The sequence below is a fragment of the Zeus faber genome (genome assembly GCF_960531495.2).
Source record: "Zeus faber genome assembly, chromosome: 14".
NCBI classification, from domain to species: Eukaryota; Metazoa; Chordata; class Actinopteri; order Zeiformes; family Zeidae; genus Zeus; species Zeus faber.
Window position 1 is genome coordinate 28,473,183 of NC_137200.1, and position 26,670 is coordinate 28,499,852.

At 46.3% G+C, this 26,670-nt stretch overlaps 1 protein-coding gene across 1 annotated transcript in view; it reads right to left on the reverse strand.

Annotated features, from left to right (window-relative positions):
- Positions 1 to 26,670, reverse strand: part of sgcd (sarcoglycan, delta (dystrophin-associated glycoprotein)) — a 74,690-nt gene that overhangs the window by 15,333 nt on the left and 32,687 nt on the right. Inside the window, exons 4-5 of the mRNA XM_080013378.1 lie at positions 24,874 to 24,961; positions 20,604 to 20,723 (exon numbers count right to left, since the gene is read on the reverse strand). Coding sequence (XP_079869504.1) covers positions 20,604 to 20,723; positions 24,874 to 24,961 — 208 coding nt within the window. The remainder of the gene's footprint in view (positions 1 to 20,603; positions 20,724 to 24,873; positions 24,962 to 26,670) is intronic.

A 26,670-nucleotide genomic window follows, 5' to 3' on the forward strand; every position in this document is an offset into this window, starting at 1 on the left:
AAACTGAACCTCTGGATGAAACTCGAACGATGCCATGTTGGAACTGTCCCCAGTACACAGCTTGTTCAGATCGTCTGTGGGTTTGTCAGTTCCATGACATCCATGAAAGTCTGACGTCAGTCATATCTGCGCATGCCGCCATCTTGGTGAGGATCCAGTTGTTAATACCGGTTGTGACCTGTGCGCACCATCTTGCATGCCCACGCGCTGCGGCGATGATAACAAATACAGTTTTTTACTGAATTATTCCACAATAATGGACCAATCTGGATCAAACTTGGACGACGACATGTCAGGACTGCTTCGAATACACATTTTATTCATCTTGTCTGTGAGTGCAGTGGATCCATGTGATTCACACACCGCTGACGTCAGTTTTTCATTAACAAAAGCAATAATCGGGGCTGGACCCCTAATAAGCAAAAGAGACAAAAGAAAATAGGCAAAAGATACACAACATGAATCATTTATGAGCTGTAGTATACATATATATAAGAGTTGAAAGATGAAGCAGAGCTTCTCTCAGAGAGTCTAAGCTTATCTCAGCAGGGCGGGGCTTATCATATGCAGCTTCCCACTCCACACAGAAATGAATGGGACTTCATGAATAATATTTAAGGGATGAGAGTGTGGCGACACCTTGTATTATATATATATATATATACATACAGTATATATATATATATACACACAGTATATATCCAGCATATGTGTGTTCTGCTATTCTTCTCTCCATCTCTACAATCTCCAGAACGAAAGGGGGATCAGGGTTTTTACCAATAAACTGGACTTGACTCGGTGCAGTTGCATGTCAATTTTGACCTTGATCTTTGTTTTGTTTCTCTTCATGTGCAAATGAATTGCATTCTGATTCAGATTCTTTCTGCGGGTCATAAATCAAGGTCAACTCCAGGTCCACGTGGGGAGTAAATCACGCATGTCTATAGGCAGGCATCCCAGACTGAACTCCCATAATTCATGTCTGCACCAATGTGTCCAAAGAAACTAAACGTATGAAATTAATAACATTTCATTCTGGGATGTGTCCAGACACAGTTTATGGACCAGAGGAAGATGAGACACGTTAGCTGCTGCCTCAAACACTGCAAAAACATGAGTGATACTTTGTTATTCAACAATAACCCAGACGGAATATTGACATTTCTCGCCAATCTGCATGTTTGGTTTCATCAAATGAAGCTGCATGTATTACACTGCATGTATTACGCTGCATGTACAGTATTACGCTGCATGTTTACGCTGCATGTACAGTATTACGCTGCATGTACAGTATTACACTGCATGTACAGTATTACGCTGCATGTATTACGCTGCATGTACAGTATTACGCTGCATGTGTTATGCTGCATGTAGTGTATTACACTGCATCTATTATGCTACATGTACAGTATTACGCTGCATGTATTCGGCCGCATGTACTATGCTGCATGTACAGTATTACGCTGCATGTACAGTATTACGCTGCATGTATTACACTGCATGTACAGTATTACGCTGCATGTATTACACTGCATGTACAGTATTACGCTGCATGTATTACACTGCATGTACAGTATTACGCTGCATGTATTATGCTACATGTACAGTATTATGCTGCATGGATTACGCTGCATGTATTACGCTGCTTGTATTACGCTGTATGTATTACGCTGCTTGTATTAAGCTGCATGTATTACGCTGTATGTATTAAGCTGCATGTATTACGCTGTATGTATTAAGCTGCATGCATAATGGAAAACTCATCATGCCACATGCATTACGCATTATCGTAATGATTTTTACATGATTTTATAGGTTATTTCAAAATACAGCAAAACTTATTACGCGTTGCGCTCAAAATGTTTTGTACAAAATGCGTCAGTCACATCAGGAGCTCTCCTCACTGCGCTGCATGTCAAATGATCTGAGTTAGTATGCTGCAGGTTGTGGAAACCAGCCCTGATCCCTGTAAAATATGAATAAATAATGATGTATATGCGCTGACCTGGTGTCACATGGTGTGTTGCTGCTGATAGAGGGAGGGAAAGGATGAGAGGATGAATACTCATCAGGCTCCATGCAATGATCAGCAAACTGCTCATTAAGACTTTCTATTAAAATAGTTGAATAGTCAGACAGACAGACAGAGAGACAGACAGACAGACAGACATACAGACAGACAGACATATAGAAAGATAGATAGATAGATAGATAGATGCAGATTAAAATAATTATGATGAAGAGAAAAATATCCAAATACACAACAAATATACTGTATACAAGTGATCAATAACGATTATTGAATTAAAGTGAATAGAATTGCGTATTGCAAACATTAAAGTAAAGGGGACACGACAGCAGCACAAACATTAATTGGGGATGGACAGAGCGAATACAAAGAGTGAGACAGAAAAAGAGAGAGAGAGAGATTTAAACGTGCATTCTGAACGTCATGGCCTTGGTGCTCGACTTGAGCTGGCTGACATCAGCTGTCGGTCGCCAAGGAGAAGTATTGTGAAGAATAAAGTATTGTATTGGATTGAAGTGTGTGAGAGGCAGATGGATGGAGAAGGAGAGAGTGATGAACATTCTGCCAGTTTAAAAACAACATGACCACGTTTGAACCAGGTTTTTCAGTGTTGTGTGTCCCTGTGCTTCAGGGCCCTGTGGCTGCACAAACTGCCACACATGTATATATTACAACGTTTATACATCAAATATTCTATATTATTTATAGATCAACTAACAACTCTCTCTCCCTTCTCTCTCCCCCTCCCCCACCTCCCTCCCTCCCCCAACTATCTCACCCCCTCTCTCAATTCAATTCTTCCCTTCCTCGCCCCCCCTCCCCTCTCTCTTTCTACCTCCTCCCTCCCTCCCTCCCTCCCTCCCTCCCTCTATCCGTGTGAAAGTCACCTTACAGTTCAGTCACATTGCTCCGTCCTGACAGACGCTTCCTGTTATTGTTGTTATTGCTTTGTAATAACTGCGCTAAACGCTCCCTCCCTCCCTCCCTCCCTCTCTATCTCCCTCCCTCTCTATCTCCCTCTCTCCCTCCCTCCCTCCCTCCCTCTCTATCTCCCTCCCTCTCTATCTCCCTCTCTCCCTCCCTCCCTCCCTCCCTCTCTATCTCCCTCCCTCTCTCCCTCCCTCTCTATCTCTCTCCCTCCCTCTCCCTCCCTCTCTATCTCTCTCCCTCCCTCTCCCTCCCTCCCTCCCTCCCTCTCTATCTCCCTCCCTCCCTCCCTCCCTCTCTATCTCCCTCCCTCTCTCCCTCCCTCTCTATCTCTCTCCCTCCCTCTCCCTCCCTCCCTCCCTCCCTCTCCCTCCCTCTCTATCTATCTCCCTCCCTCCCTCTCTCCCTCCCCTTCTATCTCCCTCCCCCTCTCCCTCCCTCCCTCCCTCCCTCTCTATCTCCCTCCCTCCCTCCCTCTCCCTCCCTCTCTCCCTCTCCCTCCCTCTCTCCCTCCCTCCCTCCCTCCCTCCCTCCCACTCTATCTCCCACCCTCTCTCCCTCTCCCTCCCTCCCTATCTCCCTCCCTATCTCCCTCCCTATCTCCCTCCCTCCCTCTCTCTCTCCCTCCCTCCATCTCCCTCCCTCTCTATCTCCCTCCCTCCCTCCCTCTCCCTCCCTTTCTCCCTCCCTCCCTCCAAACTATCTCCCTCCCTCTCTCCCTCTCCCTCCCTCCCTCTCTCTCTCCCTCCCTTTCTATCTCCCTCCCTCCCTCTCCCTCCCTTTCTCCCTCCCTCCCTCTCCCTCCCTCTCTCTCTATCTCCCTCCCTCCCTCCCTCCCACTCTATCTCCCTCCCCCTCTCCCTCCCTCCCTCCCTCCCTCCCTCCCTATCTCCCTCCCTCCCTCCCTATCTCCCTCCCTCTCTCTCTCCCTCCCTCCGTCTCCCTCCGTCTCTATCTTCCTCCCTCCCTCTCTCCCTCCCCTTCTATCTCCCTCCCTCTCTATCTCCCTCCCTCCCTCCCTCTCCCTCCCTTTCTCCCTCCCTCCCTCTCCCTCCCTCTCTCTCTATCTCCCTCCCTCCCTCCCTCCCACTCTATCTCCCTCCCTCTCCCTCCCTCCCTCCCTCCCTCTCTCTCTCCCTCCCCTTCTATCTCCCTCCCTCCCTCTCCCCTCCCTCTCTCCCTCCCTCTCTATCTCCCTCCCTCTCTCCCTCCCCCTCTATCTCCCTCCACCTCTATCTCCCTCCCTCCCTCCCTCTCTCTCTCCCTCCCTCCGTCTCCCTCCCTCTCTATCTTCCTCCCTCCCTCTCTCCCTCCCCTTCTATCTCCCTCCCTCTCTATCTCCCTCCCTCCCTCTCCCTCCCTCTCTCCCTCCCTCCCTCTCTCTCTCTCTATCTCCCTCCCTCCCTCCCTCCCACTCTATCTCCCTCCCTCTCTCCCTCTCCCTCCCTCCCTCCCTCCCTCCCTCCCTATCTCCCTCCCTCCCTCTCTCTCTCCCTCCCTCCGTCTCCCTCCCTCTCTATCTTCCTCCCTCCCTCTCCCTCCCCTTCTATCTCCCTCCCTCTCTATCTCCCTCCCTCCCTCACTCTCCCTCCCTTTCTCCCTCCCTCCCTCTCCCTCCCTCTCTCTCTATCTCCCTCCCTCCCTCCCTCCCACTCTATCTCCCTCTCCCTCCCTCCCTCCCTCCCTCTCTCTCTCCCTCCCCTTCTATCTCCCTCCCTCCCTCTCTCCCTCTCTATCTCCCCCCCTCCCTCCCTCTCCCTCCTCCTGCTCTGTTGTCCACCACGCCACGTGCACCAGGGGCAGCCGCTCACCGCTCCATCCCCTGGAAACAAGCGACGGCTGCAGATTGTTGTGATGTTGTTGTTTTGTTTATTTGTTTTTCTTTGGTTTCTCCTCGTTTGTTTTTGGTTCTGTCTGTTGTTCTCGGGGTCAGAGGTTTAAGGTTTCAAACCCCGGCGGCCCCCTGGCTCTGCTGCAGCTTTCTGATCTGATCTGCCTCCAAGGCTGGATTTATACCAGCAGAGAAACAAAGCTGCAGGAAACACTGACAGCACCAACACACACACACACACACACACACACACACACACACACACACACACACACACACACACACACACACACACACACACACACACACACACACACACACACACACAGACACACACACACACACACACACACACATCAGAGGCCACCAGGCGGTACTGGGAAAATGTTTCAAATTACATTTAAAATCCATAAATAAAGCTCTTGCGTTTCAAGATCCAAATTGCAAGGCTCCACTCATTCATTTCATTCATCGGTTCCATCAAGAACAGCAAAAAGTTTCACTCTGAAATTGAGAACTTTTAGTAGCGATGAAAGGTTCCACTGTCCAGTCTCTTTCCCCCAAAGTCTATTTTCCAGCAGCACCAGCAGCAGCAGCAGCAGCACCACCACCACCAGCAGCACCAGCAGCACCAGCAGCACCACCAGCAGCAGCAGCAGCAGCAGCACCACCAGCAGCAGCACCACCAGCAGCACCACCACCACCACCAGCAGCACCAGCACCAGCAGCAGCAGCAGCAGCAGCAGCATCAGTCTAGAACGCTGCCTGAGAGTCCGTTCCACTCTGACCCCTCAATGTCACTCTCACAGGAATCATTCAGTACCACCTGCACCTCCTACTCCGCCTGTACCTCCTGTACCTCCTGTACCTCCTACTCCGCCTGTACTTCCTGTACCTCCTGTACCTCCTACTCCGCCTGTACCTCCTGTACCTCCTGTACCTCCTACTCCGCCTGTACTTCCTGTACCTCCTGTACCTCCTACTACCTAGTAGGAGGTACCTCCTGTACTCCCGGTAACACCCGTACTGATTATTTTCGGTTTTCATATTCACACAGAGACTCCAGAGTGCTTTAAAAGATTTGTTGGTTATGAACAAGGTGGTGAAGTGGTGAAGCGGTGAAGCGGTGAAGTGTTGCATCACTATTAGCACCAGAACAATAAAATCAGTTCTACATGTTTGTTGTGTTTTCACTCCTTTGTTCACGGGATAAAAGGCAGGAACGCTCCTTCACTCTTCCCAAATAAATTCACACCTCGGTATCAGCCCTCGCAGAGCATCTCATTACTGCTGAACGCAGTCCACCCTCTGAAGAAAGAACGGAATAATGAAAGAATGAATGAAAGAAAAAAATGAATTGGGGAGTCGGAGTCAATCTGTTCCTCCAGGTGGATAAACGAGTGGAGCGGGGGATGAAATGGAGATGATGAGGTCTTTATTGGCCTTGGGACGCGGCTGTTCACCACCAGGAGGCAGCGCCTCATTTATCATGAGATTCACTGTCTGTCTGCTCTCTAGCCCCTCCACCCCTCCACCCACCCCTCCATCCATTTTCTTCCGCAACCCCCCCCCCCCCGGGACTAATAAAGTGTTATCCTATCTCCTATCTCTCCATCCATCCCAACTTTGTACTCATGAATCCCTCCCCCTCTATCCATCCTTCAATCCAGTCCTCCCTCCAACCTTTCATCCCTCCATCAGTCTACCAATCCATCCATCCCTCCATCTCTCATCCATCCATCTTTCTACCTTCTAATCCATCAATGAGACCATCCATCCTCACTTCATCAGTCCCTCCATCCTTCTGTCCTGCCATCCCTCCATCTTTCTACCAAGCCATCCATCCATGCATCCATCCATCTCTCCATCCATCCATCCTTCTACCCACCCATCCATCCATTCATCCATCCATCCATTGTCTCGGAACTTGGGCATGTTGAAGCTACACGCCTACATCCCACCACGCTGCAGGAACCCTCCACCTCATCTTAAGGAATATAAACACACAAATTCAACACTGACCATCACTGTCAGCCCCGATCACACCATTCTAAATTCCATTGAAACATTAAATATCCAAGAGCCACAAATCCGTTTATTCTTAATAAGAACAACCTCACCCTACAAACCCTACATCCTGTGTTCCATTTACTATTTTGCCAAAACAGGATTACTGCCTGAGTGTAAAGCAAGTGGAGAGAAGCGTCACATCAGGTTCCACCAAGGTCCAAAACTCACCAGCGAGCTCAAAATGGAGACTTTCCATCGCCTATAGATGGAAACCGTCATTTTTATTTTGTTATGTTTATACTTTAAACCTGTTGTATATCTACATGGGTATTCAGCGAAAGACAGGCAACCATGGGGACAATGACACTTCTTTCTGAGGGTTAGGGTTAGGGTTCGTAGTTGGTTTAGGGTTCGTAGTTGCCGCCAGTTGCCTCCTCTAGAGCAAGCAACCGGCAACTCGCAGGGCCGGCCTTTTGAATAAATGTGAAGCTTTGCACGTCAACTGCAATTCCATTCATTACCGAAAGCCCTGCGGCGCTTAAAGTATCAACAACGGACGGCCATGCGACTCAGTGGAAGCAGTGTGTTATCTGGACGTGCATTAGTTTGACTCAAGCTTTTCTCACCAAACGATGCGGACACTTCAAGACGCTTCGCATTTCTGCTTTTCTCGTTTTTTTTCTGCTGCAATCTTTAAAAATGAAAAAAAAAAATGCTTGTTGAATTCATTTGAGCCTTAAAGTGCTTGAACAGTGGTTAGCTGGAAAATCTTGAATATCTCTGCCCCAGAGCCACAAAGTCGGTGCGCAGATAATCACAAAACACCACCTTACACCCGACACCGCCCTCTGAAATACAGCGGAAAACGTATGGAAAGCCAACACCTCGCCCATGAAGGTCAAAATCCACAGCCGCTGGAGGTTTTCGGAGGATGGAGGATGTTTGCAGGGTTTGGGGTCGCGACCCTAAAGCCGGAGTTAAGAAGTGGTGAAGAAGCGAGAGAAGACGGAGTCATCAGTGTGAAGGGGCTGCGCTGTGCTGCATGCCTTGACGGCTGCTGTCGTTACTTCTGACAGGAGAATTATTTCTGGTACTACCATTTTAAGTTCAGTTGACCTGTATGAAATATTACATTAATGATATTTATATATTGTATTACAATATTATATATGTCTTCAGACAATCATATCATATATTATTTTAATGACGGGGAATAGTCCTGAAATTATCTTGTTAGGTACTATAAATTTGTCATTCATCGTTCTAAATTTCAATAAAAATGTACAAATAATGATAATATATATAAAATAAAGTGTTATAATGCTTCGGTAATTTGGACATCACAAAAGTAAGTTTCTCCTCCACATTGCAGAGATACTTCCTGTCTGCTTCACCTCTTGTGTCTCTTGGCCCAGAGGGGATGAGGTCACGGCGTGCCGCGCTACTCCACGTGAGACGCAACGGTACACAACAAATACACAGCGGTACACAACAAATACACAGCGGTACACAACAAATACACAACAGTACACAACAAATACACATCAGGGAGTTTAGAGCGCCGCGTAGCGCGCCTCTTTGTGAGGAGGAAACTCAGGATCAGAACCAGAGGAACACCAGCGGTCAACGCCAGACAAACCACTGAGCGGTAGAGAGAGAGACAGAGAGAGAGAGAGAGAGACAGAGACAGAGAGACAGAGAGAGAGAGAGAGAGAGAGAGAGAGAGGGAGAGAGAGAGAGAGACAGCAAGATAGAGAGAGAGAGAGAGAGAGGCAGCGAGAGACAGAGAGAGAGACAGCAAGATAGAGAGAGACAGAGAGAGAGAGAGAGAGACAGCAAGATAGAGAGAGAGAGAGAGACAGAGAGAGACAGAGATTTTTGATTTTTAAAGCATCTTTATTTTAACATTTTCTCTAGTTCACAGTTACAGACAATACAACAAACACACTTGGTTCACTAACAGAGTCCTACACGTTAAAAACAGACTGGAAGCACAGGTCGTCCTCCACCAGGGAACAGATGGCGTCGTTAAAACACCACAGCTTGATGAAGACGTCCAGACTCTTCATCAGTCTGCGAAAGTTAAAATCAATCAAGACTCTGGCCCCGACCAACGCTACAAACACTCTTCCTAAAACACTCTCCTTTCCCCTCAGTTTGTTCCTCCTCGTGAGGTAGATGGCCATCTTCGCTTCCCCTACTAGAAAATTAAGCAGTCGCCATTTCTCTGCGTTGGCCCTGTAGTATCTAGCCCCAAAAATGAAACAGTTTCTGGACCACTCCTCCTTAAAGAGCTTAAAACTTTCCTTTAAAAGACTAAAAAGCTCTAAAAGTCTGTCGCACTCTGCAAAACAGTGAAACACGGACTCTGGCAGTTTGCAGAATGGACATTCATTTGCGACCGTGGGAGACAGAGAGAGAGAGAGAGAGAGACAGAGAGAGACAGAGAGAGACAGAGAGAGACAGAGAGAGACAGAGAGAGAGAGAGAGAGAGAGACAGCGAGATAGAGAGAGAGAGACTTGTCTTGCCAGGTTTAAACTCAAGGAGCAGATCAAATCATCGTGAGCTCGGCAGCTGGAGAAAATCACCTTTTCAAACTCCATTTTGCCGTCCGGGGTGAAGAGGAGGATTTGTTGTGACCTCGGGTGGAGGCGCCGGTGGAGCAGAACCTCAGGGGCCGCGACGTTCTAATGGAATGATGGACTGACGCGGGATGGAGCTCTCCCTGTTGGATGGTGCTTAAACGCTTTTAGAGCCGAGAGTGGTTTGACCCTGTTTGCTTGCCGTACGAACAGGAGGGATCACAAGCGGCTGAAGGTTGATGAAACACGTCAGGTAAAGAAGCAGCTTGATGACATCAACAAGCTGTTTGATGACGTGATCAAGCAGCTTGATGATGTCATCAAGCAGCTTGTTGATGTCATCAAGCTGCTTGATGTGTCGAGAGCTTCCACCGCCGCCCAGTCTCAAACAGAGAAGCTTGGCGGGATCGAACCGCCGTGAGGCTGAAACGTGATAATAGACTCGACTACTGTAGTACGGATGTTAATACTGTAAATGCTGTAGTACTGATGTAAATGCTGTAGTACTGATGTAAATGCTGTAGTACTGATGTAAATGCTGTAGTACTGATGTAAATGCTGTAGTACTGATGTGCTGTAGTGTCCTTGAGCAAGACACTTAACCCCTAATTGCTCCTGATGGCTGCGTCCGTCGGTGTTTGAACAATTGATCAGTCGCTTTGGATAAAAGCGACTGATCAATGTAATGTAATGTAATGTAATGTAATGTAATGCTGTAGTACTGATGTTAATGCTGTAGTACTGATGTTAATGCTGTAGTACTGATGTTAATGCTGTAGTACTGATGTTAATGCTGTAGTACTGATGTTAATGCCGTAGTACCGATGTTAATGCTGTAGTACTGATGTTAATGCCGTAGTACCGATGTTAATGCTATAGTACTAATGTTAATGCTGTAAATGCTGTAGTACCGATGTTAATGCTATAGTACTGATGTTAATGCTGTAAATGCTGTAGTACCGATGTTAATGCTGTAGTACCGATGTTAATGCTGTAGTACCGATGTTAATGCTGTAGTACCGATGTTAATGCTGTAGTACTGATGTTAATGCTGTAAATGCTGTAGTACCGATGTTAATGCTGTAGTACTGATGTTAATACTGTAGTACCGATGTTAATGCTGTAGTACTGATGTTAATACTGTAGTACCGATGTTAATGCTGTAGTACTGATGTTAATGCTGTAAATGCTGTAGTACTGATGTAAATGCTGTAGTACTAATGTTAATGCTGTAAATGCTGTAGTACCGATGTTAATGCTGTAGTACTGATGTTAATGCCTTAGTACTGATGTTAATGCTGTAGTACCGATGTTAATGCTGTAGTACCGATGTTAATGCCGTAGTACCGATGTTAATGCCGTAGTACCGATGTTAATGCCGTAGTACCGATGTTAATGCTGTAGTACTGATGTTAATGCAATAGTACCGATGTTAATGCTGTAGTACCGATGTTAATGCTGTAGTACCGATGTTAATGCCGTAGTACTGATGTTAATGCTCTAGTACCGATGTTAATGCTGTAGTACCGATGTTAATGCTGTAGTACTGATGTTAATGCTCTAGTACCGATGTTAATGCTGTAGTACCGATGTTAATGCTGTAGTACCGATGTTAATGCCGTAGTCCCGATGTTAATGCTCTAGTACCAATGTTAATGCTATAGTACTGATGTTAATGCTGTAGTACCGATGTTAATGCTGTAGTACCGATGTTAATGCTGTAGTACCGATGTTAATGCTGTAGTACCGATGTTAATGCTGTAGTACCGATGTTAATACGGGATGCCACTTGTATTAGGAATGTTGCAATACTTAATCTTGTACTTACTGTAGCCTAAGTGCCACCTGCCATATTGGGCCACATTAGTTATGATAGTACCACTAGTTAGTATAGTACTAGTTAGTATAGCACTAGTTAGTATAACACTAGTTAGTATGACACTAGTTAGCATAGGACTAGTTAGTATAGTGATAGATAGTATAGCACTAGTTAGTATAGCATTAGTTAGCATAGCACTAATTACCATAGGACTAGTTAGTCTAGCACTAGTTAGCATAGGACTAGTTAGTATAGCACTAGTTAGAATAGCATTAGTTAGCATAGCAGTAGTTAGCATAGCAGTAGTTAGTATAGCAGTAGTTAGTATAGCACTAGTTAGTATAGCACTAGTTAGTATGGCACTAGTTAGTATAGCACTAGTTAGTATAGCACTAGTTAGCATAGCAGTAGTTAGCATAGCAGTAGTTAGCATAGCAGTAGTTAGTATAGCAGTAGTTAGCATAGCAGTAGTTAGTATAGCAGTTGTTAGTATGGCAGTAGTTAATATAGTGCTACTTCATGCTAACTGCTGTAGTTTGACGTGTACATGTGTTATTTCTTATCTCATTCTAATTGACCTCTTTTTGCTGCTGTGACGCCTGATTTCCCTCCGGGGATTAGAAAGTCGCATCTAATCTTAAGTGTTTCCTACGACCAGAATGGGAATCAGTGTATTGGGCCGAGTACATTTTCATATACAAGGGATTTGTCCTGATGAAAATACAGAATATACAGAGTGTGATTCTATGCACATTATTAGGTGAGGTGTAAATTATTACTGTGTAGTTATTAAATGATTAGAGATTCTACCGCATAATATGCGATGAGAGCCTTCACGACCATCATTTAATTGGCACCCGGCCTGCGAGTCAATCAATACTCAAAAATAAGATAAATGTTTTTCAGCCAATGAGGACTTTTCAAACAGAATCATGCACAGGAGGCGTGGAGGTGGATTCGTGGACAGAAAGGTGGAGGAGAGGAGGAGATAAAAGAAAGAGGCCAGTTCATCAATCAGACCACAATCAACCTCCTACGTGGACAAAAACGGTGGCTTTGCAGAGGAGCGTGGACCGTCAACAGGGCCGCCGCTCTCTTTCAAAAGGGGGAATGACTTTCCAGGACGTTTTCCATGTTTCCATTCGAAAGACTCTGGGTGACGCACCTTGTTTGACGCCATCTCCCTGACTGACGGTCGCGAATGCAGCCACGAAAACCCAGGCTCTTTTTCGGAGACCCGGCTCTTTACGAGTCACTCGGACAAAAGGTTGTTTTGATTTTGTTCGATTTTTTTTTAGATCCTTGACTCGTTTAAATCATTCGGCGTGGTAGGCGTCAGAGGAGTCGGTTCGGCTCTGAGTCGTGGATGAACGGGATTCTCAGTTCATTCCGTTACATCATTTATTTGGGTGGAATGTGAAAGTGTGAATCAGTCACAATCAATATGAATTATGACAAACGACTTTACCCTTCTTTTCCCTCCCGACTCAGGGCTCTTTCTGTTCACAAATTGAGAGTGGAGTCTCAACGGAGTCTTGCTGCGGTTACAGAGTCGAATGAAACGCAATGAGACTCCTTGGTCGTAGACTCCAGACTCTGACTCCAGACTCTGACTCCAGACTCTGACTCCAGACTCTGACTCCAGACTCTTGAGTCGCTTAGAAGGTGTGATCGCTCCAAAGGAATCATTCACGTTTTGTTTATAGTTTACATCTCTCATATCTCAGACGGTTGGAGAGAAGCTCCAGAGAACTTCAGCCCGATGCCCCCTACACCTCGAACCACCAACCCTCCGGCCACCAGCACCATGCGGACACCAGAGTATTACGCTGGTTCTCCAGAGTGGGGGTGGAGCAGCGCTTTGACGACCGGGCCACAACAACCAGACCGTCCAACAATAAGTAGGAACAATAAGGAAGCTCCTCCCTGGGTTTTGGTGATTGCCTGTGCCAGAACCCTGAACAAACAACCAAACAACTAGCCACCTGGTCTTCTGGTTGGAGGAGGAGGAGGAGGAGGAGGAGGAGGAGGAGGAGGAGGAGGACGTCCAGTATCTGAGCAGATCTTCTCACACCCAGGAACGAGGCCATTTGTCCGTGTAGCGCTATTCTGCGATGACCTTCGGCGATGGAGGTCACTGTGATTAAGCGGCGGACAGCAGCTAAATGAGGGTCTGGGCTGGGTCAATAGGAAGACTAATTCACCAGAAGACAGAGGTCGGCGGTCAAACATGCCTCACTGCATTACCACCACACGAACAGCGTAGAGGTATTATCTTTGTATTTATTTGTTTTTTTCCCACATTTTCTCCCCTTAATCCCTACTCTGGCTTCTGATGTGGAATCGAACTGATCTCAAAATATTCCAATTGAATGTCCCTAGACAGTTTACTAGCTCCCAGACTGTCTCCCGGACTACCCGTTAGCTCTTAGACGGCCTCCAATCTCCTAGACTGTCGCCTAGACTGTCTTCTCGTCTCTCTTCTAGCTCCTACACTGAGAACACCCTTTATATCACTCTAAATTGAAAGTTGCTTCCTATTCTCTCTCTCTCTCTCTCTCTCTCTCTCTCCTTTCTGAGGGGGGCATACTGTATATGAAATCTCTAAACTGTAGAATCATATATTTTATTCATATCTTCCATCTGTTGTATTCCCTAAATAAATTTGACTTGAATGGATCTGTTACGGCGCAGGGATGGGAGAGGAACCGTAATCTAGGTCAAAATCCAAATTCAGCTTCAAAACCGCAAAACAAACGGGTTTGGACACATGTCGACCAATCAGGTCTCAGAGCTGTTCTTCAGAGATGTTCCAGAAAGGAAGGAATACACTTTAAAAAGCCTCAAACTGGTTCAATGAATCAATATTTCATATTTAAATCCCATTGTCACGTTAAAAAGTTGTTCGTCCGTCCGGCTGATGTCATTCATTGGGATTTCCCATTTGAGTAGATTGTAGAGTTATTCACCATGTTCAGTTGGAGCACAAGTTCTTCACGTTTCCTCAAACTCTGAGTTTGATTCTCAGCCGAACCAGGCGCTTTGAGCCATATCGCTCTTTACAACTTTTCAAACAAACGACAGATGGGAACAGGTCTGTGTTTCTAATGTAATTTCCATTATCTTCCCTCTGTGAGGCTGAACAGAGGAGAGAGGACATCAAGACTTTCTTAAAACTGCCAGTATTTTAAGATACGATAAGACACTTCATTGATTCCTGGTGGTCAACACTTTATTATTGATGAACCTGAACTTTTCAAGTAGCTTCATCATCTCCTAGATGGTCTCCTAGCTCCTAGACTGTCCAGTGTACTGTCTCCTAGCTCCTAGACTGTCTAGTGGACTGTCTCCTCGCTCCTAGACTGTGTAGTTGACTGTCTCCTAGCTCCTAGACCAGGGGTGCCCACACTTTTTCGGCTTGCGAGCTACTTTTAAAATGACCAGGTCAAAATGATCTACCTGCATTAAAAAATGCTAAATATATTTATTTATATATATACTGAGTATACTTTATATATACAGTATATGTTGGCATACCTTGCATCACTGCATGAACCCTTACGGCACAATACACATAAATACATTTCTGGTCACTACCTTACTCTGAAGACTTGCACTGAATGGAGTCGGTCAGGGTTGCATAGTCCGGACAGAAGCTGCTGGTAGTCAGCCTCAAGCAGCTTCCAAATGATCATCAGTCATGGTGGAACGCTATTTGGATTTAATAATCTTCATGTGGGAAAAGGCTGACTCGCATAAATAAGTAGAGCTGAATAATGCAGTCAAGGAGGCAGCACATTTCCTCATGTTTGGGTACTTTTCCTCCGTGAGTAAGTTCCAAAACTGTCCATGAGCCCTGGACTTGAGCTGAATGTCAGCCTGCGGTGTCAACATCTCGTCCTATATACACTATAGTGTATACAGTATATATAATGTATAGAGGATATTTAGTGTATATAGTATATATATATAGTGTATACAGTATATACAGTGTATATTGTATATATAGTGTATATAGTATATATAGTGTATGCAGTATATATAGTGTATATAGCATATATAGTGTATACAGTATATATAGTGTATATAATTTATATAGTATATATGGTGTATATAGTCTATATAGTGTATATAGTATATATAGTGTAAATAATGTATAACGTATATAAAGGGTGATGCGTGATGAGATGCTTGACACTGAGACGCCGTAGTATCGTACACAGTGTACAATACAGACTGGTCAGACACCTGGTCATAAGTCTTAACGGTTGTTAAACAGGTAGGTTGTTAAACAGGTAGGTTGTTAAACAGGTAGGTTGTTAAACAGGTAGATTGTTAAACAGGTAGGTCGTTCAGTGATGAGTACCTGTATACACATTGCAGCTATAAACAGGACGAAGCTGGTGCCGGTTCTTCTCCGTGGGTCGGAGGGAGAAGAGGCAACAGCGCTGGGCTCATCCCATTCACCAGAGGAGGAGGATTCAAGGGTATTTCAACAATCTATGTACCTGTGTATTTATTGAGCTGTTTCTGTCATAAAGTGTTTCTGATTAAATTACTTATTTGTGATTTGAAGAAAAACATGCAATGGATGGATTCTTGTACATTGGATTAAAAATATATATCAATAGCTTTATAATACCTCATGAATAAATTGACAGATTTCTCTCCTCCAAAAATCGATTGTCAGTTTGACCAGAGCCAACACATAGTTGACTCCAAGCAGCGAGGACGCCGCCCCCCATTCCACTGTCCTCCATGTTGCTGATGGTTACGGTGTACCAGACCAACAAAGTACACATTCACACACTCATTTCACTCACTCACTCAAACATACATGACATCAGTGGTATGGGAGATTCAATGGAAAAATCACTCAAATAATATTTATCAAATTTCTTATTGATTTATCAATAAATCGGGGGGTCACGCCCAGGGAGGCGTGACCCCCAGCTTGAGAACCGCTGTCCTGGACAATCTCCAGCCTGTCCCTTGTATCCTACAATGTTTCCTACCCCCAATATATATGTTTTAATAAGAGGAATCATCGTTTTGTCACCTACATTGTTGCCATCGTCCAGCCCCCTCCCTCCCCCTTAATCTCTCTCTCTCTCTCTCTCTCTCTCCCTCTCTCTCTCACATCAGTTTTTCCGTCGTGGACCGACATGACGTGTTTTCATCAGGGGGGAGGGCGCTGGGAACTGGAGAGACGAGAAGACGGGAACTCCCATCTCGCCACAACCGCTCAGCGTCCTCAGACAGATGAGGATGGAGGAGGGGAGGAGGGGAGGATGGGTGGAGGGGGAGGGGGCGGGTGTTGTGACAGCTGCTGTTCCCCGGAGCGTTTTACAACCCACCCGGTTAGCAGGGAGCTCACCCCACCATCAGCTGTCGGCTTTGAAAGTGTGGAAAGAGGAGACGGAACCAGATTCTGTCTATAATAGAGAGATAGATAGAAAGCATCCATATGGCATAAATAATAATAATAATAATAATAATAATAACAACAATAATAATAATAATAATAATAATAATAATAATATATTTTAATAATATATTTTAATAATAATATTCAAATTAATATTGTTTCTTATCTAGTTGCAGCTTGAAGGTCTTTTCCTGTATAAAATCTTATCTTTACTACACTGGGATGGCAGCTCACCAGTTGTATCTTTGCAATCAGCCTGGTTCTGTTAACGCACCTTATTGCTGCCGTGTGGTGGAATGCCCCTTTAGTGCCAGTCAACCTGCTGCTCTGTGTAAACAGTGCAGTCGTTTAGAATCAAAAATGGTCAATGACTCATGCCTAGGAATAACCCCTTGCTCCTAGCTTGTCTCCTTCACTGTCTCCTAACTCCTAGACTCTCTGCTATCTCATAGAGCGTGTCCTATCTCCTAAACTTTCTTCCAGCTCCTAGTCGGTCTCCTAGACTGGCTCCTAGTTCCCAGACTGTTCTCCTTGCCTCCGGACTTCTTTCTAGAATGGCTCTTGGTTCCTACACTGGCTCCTGGCTCCTAGCTCCTAGACTGGCTCCTAGTTCCGAGACTGGCTCCTAGTTCCTAGAATGGCTCTTAGTTCTTACACTGGCTCCTAGCTCCTAGACTGGCTCCTAGCCCTGAGACTGTCTCCCAGCTCCTAGACTGCCTCCCAGATAGTCTGTGTCCTATCTCCTTGAGTGCCTTCGAGTTCCCAGACTGTCCCCTAGGTCCTAGACTGTATCTTATCTATTAAATTTTCTCCGAGCTCCAAATTCCTACACTGGCTCCTAGCTACTAGACTGTTACTGTACCGAGACTGTCTCCTTGCTCCTAGACCTTCCTCACAGCTTCGGTCCTAGAAGGCTCCACAGACCAACATTCAAAGCAGGTTTCGTAATAGTGTCAGAAAAAAGGTCAGTTTGATTTCCCTTAACTTAACTGAGAGAACTCCTGTAAATGTCACACGCCTGTAAATGTCCGGCAGCCATCTTGAACTATGTGGAGTCCACTTCAAGTATTTTTCACTGAAGCCACAAATTAGCTTGAATCTCTTCTGCAGCAAAACAAACCCAGTCACCCTTGGTGGCATCATGCTGAGTGATTTGTTCCCACATTGTGAACTTCAGGACAGCTTAACGCCTCCATCCTTAATAAGCAGTATCTCAGAGGAGGCCTCCACCACCTGAAGGAGTTGTGATATGATGGAAATATGGAGACTAACTTCATTTAGATCGATGGAAAACCTTTTACCGGCTGTTATATAGAACTAAATATTACATTTTGTCTAAACAATACGGGTCCATTCTAAATATTGACCAAGTTAGTGGATGAAGTCTGCTTCAAAATGAGAAAAGGAGAGACATCTAATACCACTGTGATATGAAAACACAAGCACAAACACTTCACCAAAGGATCTGACTCGTATAAACCCAATCCCCAGTCAGGGGAACTTCAACAACTTCTGTCCAACTTTCTGTTTTACTTCCAAGGAATCTATATCTACTGCACATCTCTCAGACATAAGTGAACTAGTAGATTTATACGAGTAAAAACGAGTGAAAATGCTGGTCTTGTACATATGTGTGTATGTGCTATTTCTTGACTTTGCATGAGTGATTACGCGTACTGTGTCGGACAGTATCAAACTCCATCCTGAGCACCCGGCGACGGGGGCTCAGTTCCGGCTCCATTAGCAGAGGGAGCCGAGCCCGTACAGGAGGCGCAGAGGCAGAGACCAAAGTGCTGGTCTCCGAGAGCCAGGAAATACAAAAACAAACCGATTGAGATTGTACGCCCGTTGCCGACACTGATTTTCCAAACCATCTCGTCTACTCTGCAACGGGTCCACGAGCGCTGTTCCTGTACTTGTGTTCTTGTCTGTACTTGTGTTCTTGTCTGTACTTGTGTTCTTGTGGACTTGTGAAACGTCATCAGTCGCAGCCCAAGTACTGTTCCAATTCAAAGTACGCATCAAGTCCAGTCCAAATGCCCGGATGTGGACTTGCTCCGCCCATTTTATCGAGGATGCATCAGTGGTGACTTGTGTGGACTTGGGACGGCCAAGAATGACGGCCAAGAATCTCAGAATGCATTTCGCACCAAGCGGTGGTAATGGTATTGGTCCCCGGGAGTCTGTACTCCCGAGTCGAACTTGCCAAGTCTGAACTACCAACTACTACCACTTCGCGTACTTGGTATTGAGAAACGGCCAATGTCTTCCTCCCCCCGATGACCTATGAACTTGCGCAAGGTGGTGAAAAGGCAGCATACAATGATTGGTCGGGGTCATACTTGCGGTGTTGCCAGTCTCCCGCCCAAGACAGAATTAACGGCACTATGATTGACAAAAATATGGTGTCGTCTGATCCCAGCATGAGGCAATGCCGACGCGAAAGGGGACAACAAGTAAAACGTCCAGTTGGACGGGGGGTAAACTGTGTGTCTCATATCTGTATGAAAGGACCCGGCAATCAAACGCCTGGTGTGTGGTTCTTTAAAACACCCTGGGGTTTCTTCCGGAAGCATTTGAAGGAACAGAGGATGTGAGGTTGGTGAAGCACAGCAGGTTTTCGTGGATGAAAATGACTTTGGGAGTGGGGGAAAATCACCAACATGTCTGTTGACTTGAGATGGAATAGTGACAGGAACCTGCCCATGTGATGCTACTGCCATCCAGAAAGAGCCTGAGGCACCTTTTCAAATTGATTTCTATTTTATATCATACAAGAATAAAAGGACATATAAATTATATTCTGGGTGACATGTTGTCAGCGAATCCTGGGATCAAACAATGTTTGCTAACAACGTTCAGTGTTTCTTTGAAGTGGCCTGGCCTGTCGGCCATCTTGGACAGCTCTCATTCAGCTCCATTCACTTCCCGTTTACACACAGAGGCAGTCAATGATCCACTTGTGTTTTGGTGCGTTTTGATTCGTTCAAAAATGGTCTGTTCGTTCATTTTTGACGGGCAGTCGGGCACTACCTATTACCCACGTCTCTCGCCGTATGAAGTTAATATAGTAGACATCTCTACCTGTGAGATTCACTGACTCATCTGGTTTAGCCTTTTGCAAATCAATAAAAAAATGTAGCTGCTGAAAAAAGTTTGATATTTATACGTTTTACTGTAACTACAATCTCCCCATCTCGGGCCGCCCAGTGTCCTGAATCCATCCATTCAACATTTGACCTCTTATCACTCTCCGTATGTCTTTGTAAAACCCTGCGTCCGTCGGCCTGTCCCGCTGTTTGGACAACCAGCCTGCGAGCAGCGCCCAGAGCTGTGAGCGGCGTGGTGCTTCAGCCTCCGCTCTGCGCGGCCCCTTACAGGGCCGATCACCACCCGGCGCAGCCTGTAATTATGTGTTTTATGGCCGTGGAAGGAGCGATGGGCTCGCTAATGACACGTGGCAGGTTTATAAGCATTGAAGCTCCTCGCGGCGGCCCTGACGCTGGGGTCGTCGCGGACCACTGCCCACCTCCCCGTTGCGCACGCCCACATGCAGGTGCTCACACAGGGGAGTACGAAACGCACCCACATACATACACAACCATTCAAAACCACCCGGCCATGCCGCATGACCAAATGCACAAACCACAAAGGAGCCCAGAGCCCTACTCAAACAAAGGCCCAACACCACCAAACATGGCAGAACGTGCCGCCCAAACAGTCATGACTGGACATTCTCTAACAGCACTGATGTCTTGGAAATAAAATAAGATAATTTATCTTGGGACCCCCTGTAAACCTCCGGAAGGACCCAACTGGGGGGGTTTCCCGGACCCCACATTCGGAGCCTCTTCTTTAAAGTACATTACATCATGTTACAATGCTTAAGTATGCAGGAGACCAGATCCCAAACAGCGTGCTCCATCCCAGTACCACCAGTACATGGGATTAGTCTTTCAAAAAGCATCTGACTCACCCATCACACGCAGCCGGTCGGCGCCCACCACCACCTCCTCCTCGTCGGCCGAGAAGAGCAGCTTCCCGCTGGTGGACTTCACCTCCAGCATCTGGCCTTGTGCTTTAAATCCACGGGATCCTGGAAATCACACGGAGATCATGACTAGGGTTCAGGTTCTCTGAAATGCGGCACGATTTTCCGAGTTTCCCTAACGCAGCATTGAGCTTCCCCCTGTCTCCCTTCTCCTGGTTTTTCGTCTCGCAGAGCAACCGCCATGCGGTCTACACAGCACAACCCTCCTGTGTTTAAGACAACCGTCCATGTTTGCCTGTAAAGCAGAACTTCTCATTGTTACAACCCACCGGGTTGTCTGGGGAAATAGAGCTGCACTCTCAGCGACGCCAGCCCGCTTTGGAGCACACAATTTATTTGTTGAGTTTTTTACTTGGATTACGTTTTCTGTAAGTTACATTTCCATTAATACGACCAACGTTGTGATATTTCTGGGGGTGATTACCATTGCACATCTTCAATTTTTCCAACGCCACCTTGTATTTTGAACTCATCAATGATTCGCACATGACAGTTTTTTTAAGGGATGATCAGACAACATTTCATCAGTTATTTCACCACGGATCTAGAATATCAATCTAACTGATCTACACAGAGAGTACAGACCACAGGGGACTGTACTCTCACCTTTCCACTTCACCCTGTGTACCTCAGACCCCCTATACAACCCTAACCCTGTCATGGCAATGAACAGGGTCTAACAATATCAAAAGTGTAAAAATAAATAATGTAAATATAGTCAAATATAGCTGCAGGCAGCAATAACAGGGGTCCATTTAGTCTTGTTTGGTACATATTACAGTTTCCCCAAATTGTTCGCATATCATCTTAATTTCCTTCATTCTGGTGAATCTGAATGAGCCAACAACCGCCAAGTACAAGGTACTGTTATAACCCTCAAATAAACCCAAAGGAACATATCATTAAGGAGGGAGACGACAGGAGGACTAACGTTTCACCAACATTTATGCAATAATAAATATCTAATGTACTTATAAAATACAAAATGAGGGTTGGGCATCAGTTCATCAGTGGTGGGTGCAGGGTCAGGGATGGGCCGGGGCTAAATAAATGGCCCTGGATTGTTTTACTCAGACCAGCCCCTGGATACTCCACCACCCCCGCCACATGGACGCACATACAGCCACACCAGCCCTGGATACCACCACTTATAAGCATGATGCATGGATACTCTAGGCTACTGTAACACCAAAACAGAGCATTTTAAGAGCAAAGGTTTGTTGCCAGCAGGCCACCACTATGAGGACACCATGGTAGATTCAGTCAGTGTTTGACAGATTTTCATTTGAACAGGCTGTATCGTCTATTACAACACACTAAATAAGTCAGATAATACCATTGCCAATTTGATCATTTTGACCTCGAAACTTAAAGGACTTACTCTTCAGGGAAGGTCTATATACAATCAACTATTACAAATATTATAATATAATAATATAATAATATATAATAATATTATAATATATATAATATATAATATATATAATATATATAATATATAATATTTAAATAAACAAACAAACTCTAAATAACTTCTAAAATTAAGAACAAACATTAAGTACTGTACTTTTTTTGGCCTGCTGCTAAGGTACAGACCATTACATTACATTTACATTTACATTTAGTCATTGATCAGACGCTTTTATCCAAAGCGACTTACAATTGTTCAAACACCGACGGACGCAGCCATCAGGAGTAATTAGGGGGTTAAGTGTCTTGCTCAAGGACACTACAGCATGCTAGCAGGAGGAGCCTGGGATCAAACCAGCAACCTTCAGATCACTAGACCACCAGCTCTACCGCCTGAGCTACCACCCCCCAATTACTTTATTTTCATAAACAAACACCAGCTTGTATATATTTGTACTAGTGCTTCGGCATTGCTGGTCCACAAATTATAAATAATATCTAAATTTGATATTTCCGACGCTTGAAAGGAGCACGGTAGTATTTCAGACAGGCCTTGAATGCAGCGGTGATAACTTTGAAAAAATTCTCTCGCAAATTTGAGAAACAAACGCTGTTGTCCCTTACAGTGTTAAATGGTTCTCTAACAAACCGTTCATGTTTTGCAGATTCCTGGGAAAAAGAGAATCCTAAACTGTGCGATTTCATTTCATGAATGGATAGTGAGTAATGACGCGAGTTTTCTGAATCCTGGTGACACACAGAATTACTACTGCAAGCTGATACACTTGTTGTGTGTTATGACTTTTACTTAAATATTAGAAGGTGTCTGTCTACTTCCTGTCAGGTCCCTCTCTACTTCCTGTAGTCCACAGAGTCCTGCCTTACGGTGTCTCTGTGGAAGGAAATCACTCCACGTGGAAGTTCCCAACAACATGCTCCCATTCAAACGGAGACATTCAATCAGAGACATTTCATCAACTTTTTAAACGTTTGGGACTAAAATAAAACACGAGCAAGCAAACTCCATATGTGAGGACACAAACACGGAAATTGTTTTGGACTGTTTTCCACTCCTACAGTTTGTGTTACGACTGGATACAATGCTGCAACACAAGCAGGGACACGGCACTGCATCTAACACTGTGTTAGATGGAACAGAATACATTTATATTTGCAAAAACTGCCAAAGAGATAAAATATCCAACGAAACACCGAGCAGGTGAGACGATACACACACAGACACACGCTCGCTCACACACACACACACACACACACACACACACACACACACACACACACACACACACACACACACACACACACACACACACACACACACACACACACACACACACACACACACACACACACACACACACACACAGTTTGTAACCACTACAGACTGATGGAGTCCACACGACGCAGCTCGCACGGAGTGAATGTGCATACGTAGCTACAACCTGCACATATATAAGGAATTAAATGATGATGTCACCAAGCGTCTTATGACACAAACCCGTCTCGCTCCACCTCTCCACCGCACGTTTTAGAACCTTGGTCAGTGGGCGATGCACCAACGTTCGGCTACTTACGGTCAAATTGAATCGGTTTTTCACTAATTCCTGCTCCGTATGTGGATCGATACGGATGAAGCTTGAACCACGAGATGTCTCTGGCGTCAACCATGTCTGTAGCTGCCGTGGTTGTCGTGGTCCAGACACTTTTAGCCCAAAAAGTGCCAAGGATAATAATAATAAAAATGTGAACAATAACAATGACTGCGGGCTGGACAACCTAATAACAATAATAATAACAATAATAATAATAATAATGGATAATAATTCTGTCATAATTAACTCCTCGCTCAGGAGTAACATTACCTAAGAGCGAGATCTGCAGGAGAGCTTTGCAAGTTCCAACTTTTGAGGAGAATTCCTGGAGACTATTACGGGGCGTCGCAGACGTCAACAAAAGAAACAGAACAGACAGGAATAATAAACAAAAAGGCGGCAGACAACCCCACGTCTCCTCGCCTGCCATTGTCTGCCTCCCGCCGCGGCAGAGGGGGTCTGACTGATTGACGGCGCCGCGATTGATTCCATCGCTCCATCATCTGGGAACCCGAGTTCCGCGGGAAGAAATAAAAAAGCAAAACCCCGTGCGCGGCGGAGCCGTCATCCGGAGAGAGAGGAAAACATGGCAGGCGTCACCTTTTTTCTGCCACTCCGGCTCCACGCGCGTTCGGAGGCGCGAGGCCCAGGCGTCGCGCGGTGGGACGCGCGGCGGTCGATGCTCACACAAAGAGGTTTCCCTCGTTCGCCCGTGAGGACGACTCTATTAGCGCCTGACGGACGGCTACGGGGGAGGAGGGGGAGCGACGGTGGACCGGGGCGGGTGTCAAAAGTGAAGGCATCCAGGAAGTTAGTCACTACATCCTGCTCCGGCCGCCGGTCGCAGAGCAATCATCTCAAAGCACCAACCTCAGAGTAGATATATTATCAGCCTTGTTAGTGGCAAGAGCTGCTCTGCTCCACGTCAAGCGATGCAACGCTGATTTTCAATATCTTAATAGAATCATAACAACATCTATTATGGTCTTCGGGGCGGTTTGAGCGCAGTCACTGGGTTTGATCGATCCCCATCTCCTGCGGCGTGATCCGGAGTTGCGGGGGCGGCGCGGCCGTCCCCGCAACTCCAGTCCACCCCACGGCGCGGGCACTGCCGGGGCGGAGGGCGAGTCTTTAGAACGCGTTCTGAAAGCCTGGCGGCGGATCCCCGTCGTTACCTGCAACCAGCTGCGTGAGCAATTTGTTGTTGCTGTTGACCACGTTGACCGAGAGGTTCCTGGAGGACTGGAGGAACAGCGAGCGCCCCTGCAGGAAAAACAGAAGGAAATAGAGGCTGAGGAGACACTTTTCACAGAGAACCTGTAAAATCTCCTACAGCTACAGCAGGAATCAATATCTAATGCATGAGTTTCTGGTTTAACGTAAATGGATGGAGCTCTCATCGAAAGCCGCAAAGGACTTTGTGCACCCAGTGGAACTCCTCTCGAGTCCTCCTCAGGCAGAGCAGGCAACACCTCCCGAAACCTCACAGGGCAAAAGGCCCAATCCGGAGAAGGTCCATTAAAAGATGGATCCTCCTCGCTGGACGAGGAACTTCCGCCTTCCCCCTCGCCCCGCGACACCTCACCACCACCTAGAATCTCCAACTGTCCCGACCCGAGCGTCTCTGGCGGTGGAGGCGGTGGGAGGAGTATACGCCCAAACTCCTGGCGGCTCCTGATGGCCGGGACCTCGAGCAGGCCCATTAAGAGACGGTTCCTCCTCCCGGGATGAGGAGCAGCAGGTCCTCCGTCTTCTGCCCGACCTCCACCACCAGCCACAGCCTCAAGTCATTTTGACCTCTGTTGTCCGACGTCCCGAAGCGACAACCTCCGCACAACAACACTGTGGTTGGCGATTGTGATTAGTTCAGGACGGAAGCAGGGGTCGCCTAGTCTCCAACGTGCAGATAAGCTGCAAACGATCCCTTCAAACTTCAGTCCCGTCCGCGGAGCTCCCCTCGTGGGCCCACGTCTTCCTCTACGACGCTAATCTGTCGACGCTTCGGTCGACTCTCTAATTAGAGATAACGCCTCTGCCGCCATTGTTCTGCACTTAGCGCCGAAAAAGGTGAGACGGCGTGCAGCGCGGCGTCTGTGTGTGCGCGCGCCCTCCATGACATCAGCGCTTCCGTCAAAACTTATCAGTTCGGAGCTCCTGGAAGCGCTTTGATATGCGCGCGCCGTTGTCGCGGCGATAACAAAAGCGGGTGAGGTGCGGGACGTGGGAGATTTGAATGTCACGGAAGAGAAAGGTTGAGTGTTTGATGCGCTGACGTCGCCGGAATAACAATGTTTTTCGGAAAAACAAATGGAGGGCGAGGACTCGAGACCCCAGTTCCAGAACGACAAGAGGCGGAGGCGGGTGGAGGGCAGGTCACCCTGACGGTGCGGAGTTAAGCAAGACTCTCCCTTTGTAACTGGGGAGGTATAACAACATCTGTCATATATGCACAAGGGGAAACACCAGCTATACATCAATATGATCAGAGTGATATAATCAGGGTCAGAGTCAGTTTATTCAGCCAAGTACATTCTCATGTACAAGACTGCTACGCTGCTCAGCGGACAGTTAGCACGAAAAGCGGAACAGCCTGGAATAACAAGCAGTTTAGGGCGGTGTTTCAACGCATTTTCTTCCACGTCACAGTTTTTACAATAAAATAAATCCCACGTCGACACCGTTATCCAGTCCAGGGCAAAAATGTCATTCCCCTTTGTCATAATTCATATTGAAGATGACTGATTTACTCTTTGCATTCCAGCAAATCAAACCTCCAACTACTTCAGTGTTAATAATCCATTCGCGACTCAGAGCCAAACAGACTCTTCCTCCTCTGTTGATGGTGCAGGAAGTCCTCCCTCGCTCAGCGAGCGTTACACCCACTGAACCCAAGCAACCAAGAGTCGGACGAATAGAACGACTATTTTTACCCGGTGACTCGTCGAGAAAGACTCAAATGAGTCGAAAAGTTC